The sequence below is a fragment of the Zonotrichia albicollis genome, unplaced genomic scaffold (assembly GCF_047830755.1).
Source record: "Zonotrichia albicollis isolate bZonAlb1 unplaced genomic scaffold, bZonAlb1.hap1 Scaffold_198, whole genome shotgun sequence".
NCBI lineage: Eukaryota > Metazoa > Chordata > Aves > Passeriformes > Passerellidae > Zonotrichia > Zonotrichia albicollis.
Genome location: NW_027428387.1, coordinates 39,884 through 51,981, shown reverse-complemented (window position 1 = coordinate 51,981; position 12,098 = coordinate 39,884). Strand labels below are relative to the sequence as shown.

Genomic DNA, 12,098 nt, shown 5'->3' with positions numbered 1-12,098 from the left:
TGGGTTTATTTTTTTGGGTTTTTTTGCGGATTTTTTTGGGATTTTTGGGGTTTTTGGGGGTTCAGACGAAGCTGAGGCGGCGCTCGGGGGGGACCCCGAATTTGCCCTCGTGCTCCTCGAAGAGCTCCCCAAATTTTGGGGGTTTTTTGGGGGATTTTTTGGGGGTTTTTTTTTGGGTTCACCCAAATTTTTGGGGGTTTTTTTCAGGGTTTTTTTGGGATTTTTGGGGGATTTTTTGAGGGTATTTTGGGTTTATTTTTTGGGATTTTTTGGGGTTTTTGGGGTTATTTTTTGGGTTTTTATGGGGTTATTTTTGGGGGTTTTTTGGGATTTTTGGGGGATTTTTTGTGGGTTTTTTGGGTTTATTTTTTGGGAATTTTTTGGGTTTTTTGGGGTTATTTTTTGGGATTTTTGGGGTTATTTTTGGGCTTTTTGGGGGGGTTTTTTGGGGGTTTTTTTGGAGGATTCACCCAAATTTTGGGGGTTTTTTTGGGGTTATTTGTTGGGTTTTTCGGGGTTTTTTTGGGGTTATTTTTTTGGGATTCACCCCAATTTTTGGGGGTTGTTTTGGGGTTGTTTTGGGGTTGTTTTTGGGGTTTATGGGGTTTTTTTGGGAGGGTTTACCCACATTTTTGGGGTTTTTTTGGGGGGATTTTTTGGGGTTTTTTTTGGGTTTTTTTTACAGATTTTTGGGAGTTTTTTGGGGTTTTTTGGGGATTTTTTGGGGATTTTTTGGGTTTATTTCTTGGGATTTTTGGGGGATTTTTTTGTGGGTTTTTTGGGCTAATTTTTTGCGGGTTTTTTGGGGTTTTTGTGTTTCCTTTTGGGGGTTCAGACGAAGCTGAGGCGGCGCTCGGGGGGGACCCCGAATTTGCCCTTGTGCTCCTCGAAGAGCTCCCCAAATTCTTGGGGTTTTTTGGGGTTTTTTTTGGGGTTTTTGGGGGTATTTTGGGGGTTTTTTTTGGGTGGTTCACCCCAATTTTTGGGGTTTTTTTTGGGGATTTTTTGGGGGTTTTTTTGGGGGTTTTTTTTGCAGTTTTTTGGGGGGTTTTGGGGTTTTTTGTGTTTACTTTTTGGGGCTCAGACGAAGCTGAGGCGGCGCTCGGGGGGGACCCCGAATTTGCCCTTGTGCTCCTCGAAGAGCTCCCGCAGCCGCTCCCGGTACCGGCGGTGCCAGAGCTGAACCAGCTCCGGGGACGGGCACGGCTCCCGCGGCAGCTCCAGTGGTGCCCCCACTAAAAAAAACACAAAAATCCTGTTAAAAAGGCACAAAATCTCATTAAAAACAACCAAAAAAAATCCCATTAAAAAACTCCCAAAAAATCCCATTAAAAATGCCAAAAATCCCATTAAAATCCCATTAAAAATGCCCAAAATCTCTTAAAAACCACACAAAAAATCCCATTAAAATCCCATTACAATCCCATTAAAAACGGCCAAAATCCTATTGAAATCAACCCAAAAAAATCCCATTAAAAACCTCCCAAAAAATCCCATTAAAATCCCATTAAAAATGCCCAAAATCCCATTAAAAACCACCCCGAAAATCCCATTAAAAAGGCCAAAAATCCTATTAAAATCCCATTAAAAATGCCCAAAAAATCCCATTAAAATCCCATTAAAAACTACCCAAAGCCCCCATTAAAATCCCATTAAAAATGCCCCAAAATCCCGTTAAAAGCCACCAAAAAAAATCCCATTAAAATCCCATTACAATCCCATTAGAAACGGCCAAAATCCCATTGAAAACAACAAAAAAAAATCCCATTAAAAACCTCCCAAAAAATTCCATTAGAAATGCCCAAAAAATCCCATTAAAATCCCATTAAAAATGCCCAAAATCCCATGAAAATGCCATTGAAAATCCCATTGAAAACGGCCAAAATCCCACTAAAAACCACCCCAAAAATCCCATTAAAATCCCATTAAAAATGCCCAAAATCCCGGTAAAAAACCACCCAAAAAATCCCATTAAAATCCCATTAAAAATCACCCAAAAAAAAAACATTAAAAATGCCAAAAATCCCATTAAAATCCCATAAAAACCACCCCAAAAATCCCATTAAAATCCCATTGGAATCCCATTAAAAATGCCCAAAATCCCATTAAAATCCCATTAAAACCCACCCAAAAAATCCCATTAAACCACCCAAAAATCCCATTAAAATCCCACTAAAAATCACCCAAAAAATCCCATTAGAATGCCAAAAATCCCATTAAAATCCCATTAAAAGCAGCCAAAAAATCCCATTAAAATCCCATTAGAAAGGCCAAAAATCCCATTAAAATCCCATTAAAATCCCCCTAAAACAACCCCATTAAAACAGCCCAAAATTTACCAAATTTCCACATTTTTTCACCAGGTTTTTTTTTGTATTTTCCCCAAAATTCCTGCAATTTTTTCCCTGAACTTCCTATCTTTCCCCCCAATTATTTCCATTTTTTCCCAATTTTTTTCCAATTTTTTCCCATATTTTCACCAAATTTCCATCTTTTTTCACCGGGTTTTTTTTGTATTTTCCCCAAATTCCTGCAATTTTTTTCCCTGAACTTTCCTATCTTTCCCCCCAATTATTTCCATTTTTCCCCAATTTTTCCCCCATTTTTTTCCCATATTTCTGCCAAATTTCCGTATTTTTTCACCGAGGTTTTTTTAATTTTTCCCCAAAATTCCCAGAATTTTTTCCCTGATCTTTCCTATCTTTCCCCCAATTACTTCCAATTTTTTCCCAAAATTTTTTGTGTTTTACCCCAATTTTTTCCCCAATTTTTTGGGTTTTACCCCAATTTTTTGTGATTTTACCCCAATTTTTTTCCCCAATTTTTTGTGATTTTACCCAAATTTTTTGTGGTTTTACCCCAATTTTTTCCCCAATTTTTGTGATTTTACCCAAATTTTTTGTGGTTTTACCCCAATTTTTTACCCCATTTTTTTGTGGTTTTACCCCAATTTTTTCGCGATTTTTTCTCAAATTTTTTCGATTTTTCCCCGTATCTCCACCAAACCTCCACCGTTTTTCACCGTGTTTTTTTTATTTTTTTCCCCCAAATTTTCCCCATTTTTCCCCCTTACCCACGGTGTGGATGGGCCGTCGAAGGGCAGCAGCCCCAGCTGTACTGCAAAATGGGGACATTTACCCCAAAATTTGCTGATTTTTTCCCCAATTTTTTCCCCAAATTTCTGGAATTTTTTCCCTGAACTTTCCCCGCAATTATTTACATTTTTTCCCAATTTTTTCCTAATTTTTTCCAATTTTTTCCCAATTTTTCCCCAATTTGTTACCAATTTTTTCCCAATTTTTCCCCAATTTTTTCCCATTTTTTTCCCCTATTGTTTCCCAATTTTTTCCCCAATTTTTTCCCAATTTTCCCCAATTTTTTCCCAATTTTTTCCCAATTTTTTCCTATATTTTCACCAAATTTCCAGATTTTTTCACCTTTTTTTTTTTTCTATTTTTCCCAAAATTCCTGCAATTTTTCCCCTGAACTTCCCTATCTTTCTCCCCACTTATTTCCATTTTTTCCCCAATTTTTTGTGGTTTTTGACCCCAATTTTTTCCCCGATTTTTCCCCATTTTTTCCCCATTTTTTCCCCGATTTTTCCCCGTATCTCCGCCAAACCTCCACCGTTTTTCACGGGGTTTTTTTTTATTTTTCCCCATTTTTTTTCCCTGATCTTTCCTATCTTTCCCCCCAATTATTTCCATTTTTTCCCCATTTTTTGGTGTTTTTTCCCCAATTTTTTCGCGGTTTTTCTCAAATTTTTTTCGATTTTTCCCCGTATCTCCGCCAAACCTCCACCGTTTTTCACCGGGTTTTTTTTATTTTTTTCCCCCAAATTTCCCCCATTTTTCCCCTTACCCACGGTGTGGATGGGCCGGCGGAAGGCAGCAGCCCCAGCTGTACTGCAAAATGGGGACATTTACCCAAAATTTGCTGATTTTTTCCCCAATTTTTTCCCCAAATTTCTGGAATTTTTTTCCCTGAACTTTCCCCCAATTATTTACATTTTTTCCCAATTTTTTCCTAATTTTTTTCCCAATTTTTTCCCAATTTTTCCCCAATTTTTTCCCCAATTTTTTCCCAATTTTTCCCCAATTTTTTTCCCAATTTTTTCCCAATTTTTCCCCAATTTTTTCCCAACTTTTTCCCCAATTTTTTCCCAATTTTTCCCCAATTTTTTCCCAATTTTTTCCAATTTTTCCCCAATTTTTTCCCAATTTTTCCCAATTTTTCCCAATTTTTTCCCATATTTTCACCGGGTTTTTTTTTGTATTTTCCCCAAATTCCTGCAATTTTTTTCCCTTTACTTCCTTATCTTAATTTTTTCCCCAATTTTTCCCCCAATTTTTCCCCATTTTTCCCCATATCTCCCGCCAAACCTCCACCGTTTTTCACGGGGTTTTTTTTATTTTTCCCCATTTTTTTTCCCTGATCTTTCCTATCTTTCCCCCCAATTATTTACATTTTTTCCCCAATTTTTTGTGGTTTTTAACCCCAATTTTTGGCTGTTTTTTTCCCCATTTTTTCCCCAGATTTTTCCCCATTTTTTCCCCCATTTTTCCCCATTTTTTCCCCATTTTTTTCCCCATTTTTTCCCCGATTTTTCCCCATATCTCCGCCAAACCTCCACCGTTTTTCACGGGGTTTTTTTTATTTTTTCCCCATTTTTTTCCCTGATATTCCCTATCTTTCCCCCCAATTATTTCCATTTTTCCCCAATTTTTTGTGGTTTTTAACCCCAATTTTTTGCTGTTTTTTCCCCAATTTTTCCCCAATTTTTCCCCGATTTTTCCCCATTTTTCCCCCATTTTTCCCCATATCTCCGCCAAACCTCCACCGTTTTTCACGGGGTTTTTTTTATTTTTTTCCCCCAAATTTCCCCCATTTTTCCCCCTTACCCACGGTGTGGATGGGCCGGCGGAAGGGCAGCAGCCCCAGCTGTACTGGAAAATGGGGACATTTACCCAAAATTTGCTGATTTTTTCCCCAATTTTTTCCCCTATATCTTGGGTTTTTTTCCCCAAATTTCTGGAATTTTTTCCCTGAACTTTCCCCCCAATTATTTACATTTTTTCCCAATTTTCCCCAATTCTTCCCAATTTTTCCCCAATTTTTTCCCAATTTTCCCCTCAATTTTTTCCCATATTTTTCACCGAATTTCCATCTTTTTTCACCGGGTTTTTTTTTATTTTACCTCAAAATTTCTGAATTTTTTTCCCTGAACTTTCCTATCTTTGCCCCCCAATTATTTACATTTTTTTCCCCATTTTTTTGGTGTTTTTTTACCCCAATTTTCCCCCCGATTTTTCCCCCAATTTCCCCCGATTTTTCCCCATTTTTCCCCCATTTTTTCCCCGATTTTCCCCCATTTTTCCCCGTATCTCCGCCAAACCTCCACCGTTTTTCACGGGGTTTTTTTTATTTTTTTCCCCTAAATTTTCCCCATTTTTCCCCCTTACCCACGGTGTGGATGGGCCGGCGGAAGGGCAGCAGCCCCAGCTGTACTGCAAAATGGGGACATTTACCCAAAATTTGCTGATTTTTTTCCCCCAAATTTCTGGAATTTTTTCCCTGAACTTTCCCCCCAATTATTTACATTTTTTCCCAATTTTTTCCCCAATTTTTTCCCAATTTTTCCAATTTTTCCCCAATTTGTTACCATTTTTCCCCAATTTTTCCCCAATTTTTCCCCAATTTTTTCCCCATTTTCCCCAATTTTTTCCCCAATTTTTCCCCAATTTTTTCCCCAATTTTCCCCCAATTTTTTCCCAATTTTTTCCCCAATTTTTCCCCAATTTTTTCCCAATTTTTCCCCAATTTTTTCCCAATATTTTTCCCCAATTTTTCCCATATTTTCACCAAATTTCCATCTTTTTCACCATTATTTTTTTGTATTTTCCCCAAAATTCCTGCAGTTTTTTCCCTGTACTTTCCTTTCTTTCCCCCCAATATTTCCATTTTTTTCCCAATTTTTTCCTAATTTTTCCCCAATTTTTTCCCATATTTTCGCCAAATTTCCATATTTTTTCACCGGGTTTTTTTTATATTTCTCCCAAAATTCCCAGAATTTTTTCCTGTACTTCCCTATCTTTCCCCCAATTATTTCCATTTTCCCCCAATTTTTTTCCCAATTTTTCCCCAATTTTTCCCCAATTTTTTCCATATTTTCACCAAATTTCCGTATTTTTTCACCAGGTTTTTTTTTTGTATTTTCCCCAAAATTCCTGCAATTTTTCCCCTGTACTTCCTATCTTTCCCCCCAATTATTCCATTTTTTTCCCAATTTTTTCCCCAATTTTTTTTCCCATATTTTCACCAAATTTCCATATTTTTTATTGGATTTTTTTTTGTTTTTTCCCAAAATTCCTGCAATTTTGTCCCTGATCTTCCCTATCTTTCCCCCCAATTATTTACATTTTTTCCCAATTTTTTCCTATTTTTTTCCCAATTTTTCCCCAATTTTTTCCCAATTTTTCCCCAATTTTTTCCCCAATTTTCCCCAATTTTCCCCGATTTTTCCCCTGATTTTTCCCCAATTTTCTTCCGTTTTTTCCCCGAATTTCCATATTTTTTCACCGAGTTTTTTTTTGTTTTCTCCCAAAATTCCTGCAATTTTTCCCTGTACTTCCCTATCTTTCTCCCCACTTATTTCCATTTTTTCGGTGTTTTTACCCCAATTTTTTCGCGTTTTTTCCCCATTTTTTCCCCCGATTTTTCCCCGTATCTCGCCAAACCTCCACTGTTTTTTCACTGGGTTTTTTTTATTTTTCCCCAAATTCCTTGAATTATTTTTTCCCTCTACTTCCTATCTTTCCCCCAATTTTTTCCATTTTTTCCCCAATTTTTTGGTGTTTTTTCCCCATTTTTGGGGTTTTTTTCCCCATTTTTCCCATTTTTTTCCCCCAATTTTTTCCCATATTTTCACCAAATTTCCCTCATTTTTCACCATTATTTTTTTGTATTTTCCCCAAAATTCCTGCAATTTTTTTCCCTGTACTTCCCTATCTTTCCCCCAATTATTTACATTTTTTCCCCATTTTTTGGGGTTTTTTTCCCCAATTTTTGGGGATTTTTCCCCAATTTTTCCCCAATTTTTCCCCATTTTTTCCCAATTTTTTCCCATATTTTCACCAAATTTCCAGATTTTTTCACCGGGTTTTTTTTTGTATTTTCCCCAAAATTCCTTCAATTTTTTCCCTGTACTTCCCTATCTTTCTCCCCAGTTATTTCCATTTTTTTCCCAATTTTTTGGTGATTTTTCCCCCAATTTTTTCCCATTTGTCTCCCCGATTTTCCCCCATATCTCCGCCAAACCTCCACCGTTTTTCACGGGTTTTTTTTTATTTTTTCCCAAATTCCTTGAATTTTTTTCCCTGTACTTCCTTATCTTTCCCCCCAATTATTTCCTTTTTTTCCCCATTTTTTTGGTGATTTTTTACCCCAATTTTTTCGCGATTTTTTCTCAAATTTTTTTCGATTTTTCCCCGTATCTCCACCAAACCTCCACCGTTTTTCACGGGGTTTTTTTTATTTTTTTCCCCCAAATTTTCCCCATTTTTCCCCCTTACCCACGGTGTGGATGGGCCGGCGGAAGGGCAGCAGCCCCAGCTGTACTGCAAAATGGGGACATTTACCCAAAATTTGCTGATTTTAACCCAATTTTCCGTATTTTTTTTAACCCAATTTTTTCCCTATATTTTGGGGTTTTTTCCCCAAGTTTATGGAATTTTTTCCCTGAACTTTCCTGTCTTTCCCCCCAATTTTTGGGGTTTTTTTCACCAATTTTTTCCCATTTTTCTGCTATATTTCCAGATTTTTTCACCATTTTTTATTGTATTTTCCCCAAATTCCTGCAATTTTTCCCCTGTACTTCCCTATCTTTTCCCCCAATTATTTACATTTTTCCCCAATTTTTTCCCAATTTTTCCCCAATTTTTTCCCCGATTTTTTCCCATTTTTTCACCAAATTTGCATCTTTTTTCACAGGTTGTTTTTTTTTATTTTATCTCAAAATTCCTGTAATTTTTTCCCTGTACTTCCCTATCTTTCCCCTCAATTTTTTCCCATTTGTTTCCCCATTTTTTCCCAATTTTCTCTGATTTTCTTCCGTTTTTTCACCAAACTTCCATATTTTTTCACCAGGTTTTTTTTTGTATTTTCCCCAAATTTCTGGAATTTTTCCCCTGAACTTTCCTGTCTTTTCCCCCAATTATTCCATTTTTTTTTCCCAATTCTTTGTGGTTTTTAACCCCAATTTTTTGCTGTTTTTTCCCCAATTTTCCCCCGATTTTTCACCATTTTTTCCCCATTTTTTCCCTGATTTTTCCCCGTATCTCCGCCAAACCTCCACCGTTTTTCACGGGGTTTTTTTTATTTTTTTCCTCATTTTTTCCCCCATTTTTCCCCCTTACCCACGGTGTGGATGGGCCGGCGGAAGGGCAGCAGCCCCCAGCTGTACTGGAAGACGCCGCGGGCGTGGAAGAGCGGCAGCGCCACCCCCAGCAGCCGCTGCAGCCGGGCCTGGAGGCGCCGCAGCCACGAGCCCGGCGGGTTGGGCACCTGCCGGAACAGCTCGTTCTCCCCAAAGCTGAACACGGGCACCAGAGGGACGCTGAAAAGGAAATTTGGGGGGTCAGGGATGTTTGGGAGCTTTTTGGGGGGTTTGGTGCGAAATTTCGGCTCGAAATTTCCATTGGAAACGGCCAAAATCCCGCTCAAAAATCAAAAAACCCTGACCCAAAAATTCCGCTTGAAAAACCCCAAAATTGCCCTTGAGGAACCCCAAAAAATCCCCTCTGGAAATCCCAAATTCCTCTCTGAGAACCCCAAAATTCCTTCCCCAAATCTCCCTTTAGGAACCCCAAAATCCCATCCCCAAATCTCCCTTTGGGAACCCCAAAATTCCCTTTGAGGAACCCCAAAAATTCCACTTGGAAATCCCAAATCCCTTCCCCAAAAATTCCCTTTAGAACCCCCAAAAATTCCCCTCTGAAAATCCCAAATTCCCCTTTGAGAACCCCAAAATTCCTTCTCCAACATCTCCCTTTAGGAACCCCAAAAATTCCGCTCTGAAAATCCCAAATCCTTTCCCAAATTCCCCATTGGAACCCCAAAAATTCCTCCTGGAAATCCCAAATTCCTTCCCCAAATTCCCCTTTGAGAACCCCAAAATTCCTTCCCTAAATCTCCCTTTATGAACCCCAAAATTCCCCTTAAAAGAACCCCAAAATTTCCCTTGAGGAACCCCCAAAAAATCCCCCCTGAAAATCCCAAATTCCCCTTTGAGAACCCCAAAATTCCTTTCCCAAATTCCCAATTGGAACCCCCAAAAAATCCCCTCTGAAAATCCAAAATTCCCAATTGGAACCCCAAAATTCCCTTTGAGGAACCCCAAAAAAATCCCCTCTGGAAATCCCAAATTCCACTTTGAGAACCCCAAAATTCCTTCCCCAAATCCCTTCCCCAAATTCGCCATTGGAACCCCAAAAATTCCTCCTGAAAATCCCAAATACTTTCCCAAAAATTCCCTTTGGAACCCCCAAAAAATCCCCTCTGGAAATCCCAAATTCCCCTTTGAGAACCCCAAAATTCCTTCCCCAAATCTCCCTTTGGGAATCCCAAAAATTCTGCTCTGAAAATCCCAAATTCATTCCCCAAATTCCCCATTGGAACCCCAAAATCCCCCTTAAAAGAACCCCAAAATTCCCTTTGAGGAACCCCCAAAAAATCCCCTCTGAAAATCCCAAATTCCCCTTTGAGAACCCCAAAATTCCTTCCCCAAAATTCCCTTTAAGAACCCCAAAATTCCCCTTAAAAGAACCCAAAATTCCTCTTTAGGAACCCCAAAAATTCCACTTGGAAACCCCAAATCCTTCCCCAAAAATTCCCTTTTGGAACCCCCAAAAAATCCCCTCTGAAAATCCCAAATTCCCCTTAAAAGACCCCAAAATTCCTTCCCCAAAATCCCCCTTAAAGAACCCCAAAATTCCCCTTTAAAGAACCCCAAAATTCCCTTGAGGAACCCCAAAAATTCCACTTGAAAATCCCAAATCCCTTCCCCAAAAATTCCCTTTAGGAACCCCCAAAAAATCCCCTCTGAAAATCCCAAATTCCCCTTTGAGAACCCCAAAATTCCTTCCCCAAATCTCCCTTTAGGAACCCCAAAATTCCCCTTGAGGAACCCCAAAAATCCTCATTGCAAATCCCAATTCCCTTCCCCAAAATTCCCCTTTAAGAACCCCAAATTCCCCTTAAAAGAACCCAAAATTCCCTTTGAGGAACCCCCAAAAAATCCCCTCTGAAAATCCCAAATTCCCCTTTGAGAACCCCAAAATTCCTTCCCCAAATTCCCCATTGGAACCCCAAAAATTCCTCCTGAAAATCCCAAATCCCTTCCCCAAAATCCCCCTTTAAGAACCCCAAAATTCCCTTTAGGAACCCCCAAAAAATCCCCTCTGAAAATCCCAAATTCCCCTTTGAGCACCCCAAAATTCCTTCCCCAAATCTCCCTTTCGGAACCCCAAAATTCCCCTTAAAAGAACCCAAAATTCCCCTTGAGGAACCCCAAAAATTCCTCCTGAAAATCCCAAATCCCTTCCCCAAAATCCCCCTTTAAGAACCCCAAAATTCCCCTTGAGGAACCCCAACAATTCCTCATTGGAGCCCCCAAAATCCCTCCTGGCACCCCCAAATCCCAAATTCCCCATGGGGCGCTGCCGGAACAGCTCCTTCTCCCCAAAGCTGAACTCGGGCACCAGCGGGGCCCTGCAAGGAAAATTGGGGGGTTCAGGGACATTCAGGAGCTTTTTGGGGGGTTTGGTGCCAAATTTCAGCTCCAAATTCCCATTGGAAACGGCCAAAATGTGATTTGGAAACGGCAAAATCCTTCCTAAAATTCCACTTGAAAAATCTCAAATCCCTTCCCCAAAATCCCCCTTTAAGAACCCCAAAATTCCCCTTAAAAGAACCCAAATCCCTCTTTAGGAACCCCAAAATTCCCTTTGAGGAACCCCAAAATTCCACTTGAAAATCCCAAATTCCTTCCCCAAATCTCCCTTTAAGAACCCCAAAATTCCCTTAAAAGAACCCAAAATTCCTCTTTAGGAACCCCAAAAATTCCACTTGGAAACCCCAAAATTCCCTTTGGAAGCCCTAAAAAATCCCCTCTGAAAATCCCAAATTCCCCTTTGAGAACCCCAAAATCCCTTCCTCAAATCTCCCTTTAGGAACCCCAAAATCCCCTTTAAAAGAACCCAAAATTCCTCTTTAGGAACCCCAAAAACTCTGCTCTGAAAATCCCAAATTCCTTCCCCAAATTCCCCATTGGAACTCCAAAATCCCCCTTAAAAGAACCCCAAAATTCCCTTTGAGGAACCCCAAAAAATCCCTCCTGAAAATCCCAAATTCCCCTTTGAGAACCCCAAAATCCCTTCCCCAAAATCCCCTTTGAGGAACCCCCAAAATTCCACTCTGAAAATCCCAAATTCCTTCCCCAAAATCCCCCTTTAAGAACCCTAAAATTACCCTTAAAAGAACCCAAAATCCCTCTTTAGGAACCCCAAAATTCCACTTGGAAACCCCAAAATCCCTTCCCCAGAATCCCCCTGGAAATTCCAAATCCCTTCCCCAAAAATTCCCTTTGGAACCCCAAAAAATCCCCTCTGAAAATCCCAAATTCCTTCCCCAAATTCCCCATTGGAACCCCAAAAATTCCTCCTGAAAATCCCAAATTCCTTCCCCAAATCCCCCTTTAAGAACCCCAAAATCCCCTTAAAAGAACCCAAAATCCCACTTTAGGAAACCCAAAATTCCCTTTGAGGAACCCCAAAAAATCCCCTCTGAAAATCCCAAATTCCTTCCCCAAATTCCCCATTGGAACCCCAAAAATTCCTCCTGAAAATCCCCAAAATCCCTTCCCCAAAATCCCCCTTTAAGAACCCCAAAATTCCCTTTAAAAGAACCCAAAATTCCTCTTTCGGAACCCCAAAATTCCACTTGAGGAGCCCCAAAAAATCCCCTCTTAAAATCCCAAATTCCCCTTTAAGAACCCCAAAATTCCCCTTAAAAGAACCCCAAAATTCTCTTTGAGGAAGCCC

The 12,098-nt window shown here is 39.6% G+C and overlaps 1 protein-coding gene across 1 annotated transcript in view; it reads right to left on the bottom strand.

Moving 5' to 3' along the window:
• Positions 1-1,054: 1,054 nt before the first annotated feature.
• The window catches only part of LOC141727696 (2-acylglycerol O-acyltransferase 2-B-like), a 37,384-nt gene continuing 26,340 nt past the window's right edge, over positions 1,055-12,098 (bottom strand). Inside the window, 2 exon segments of the mRNA XM_074533972.1 lie at positions 1,055-1,235; positions 8,415-8,614. Of these exon segments, the coding sequence (XP_074390073.1) occupies positions 1,081-1,235; positions 8,415-8,614 (355 nt within the window). The 3' untranslated portion in view covers positions 1,055-1,080.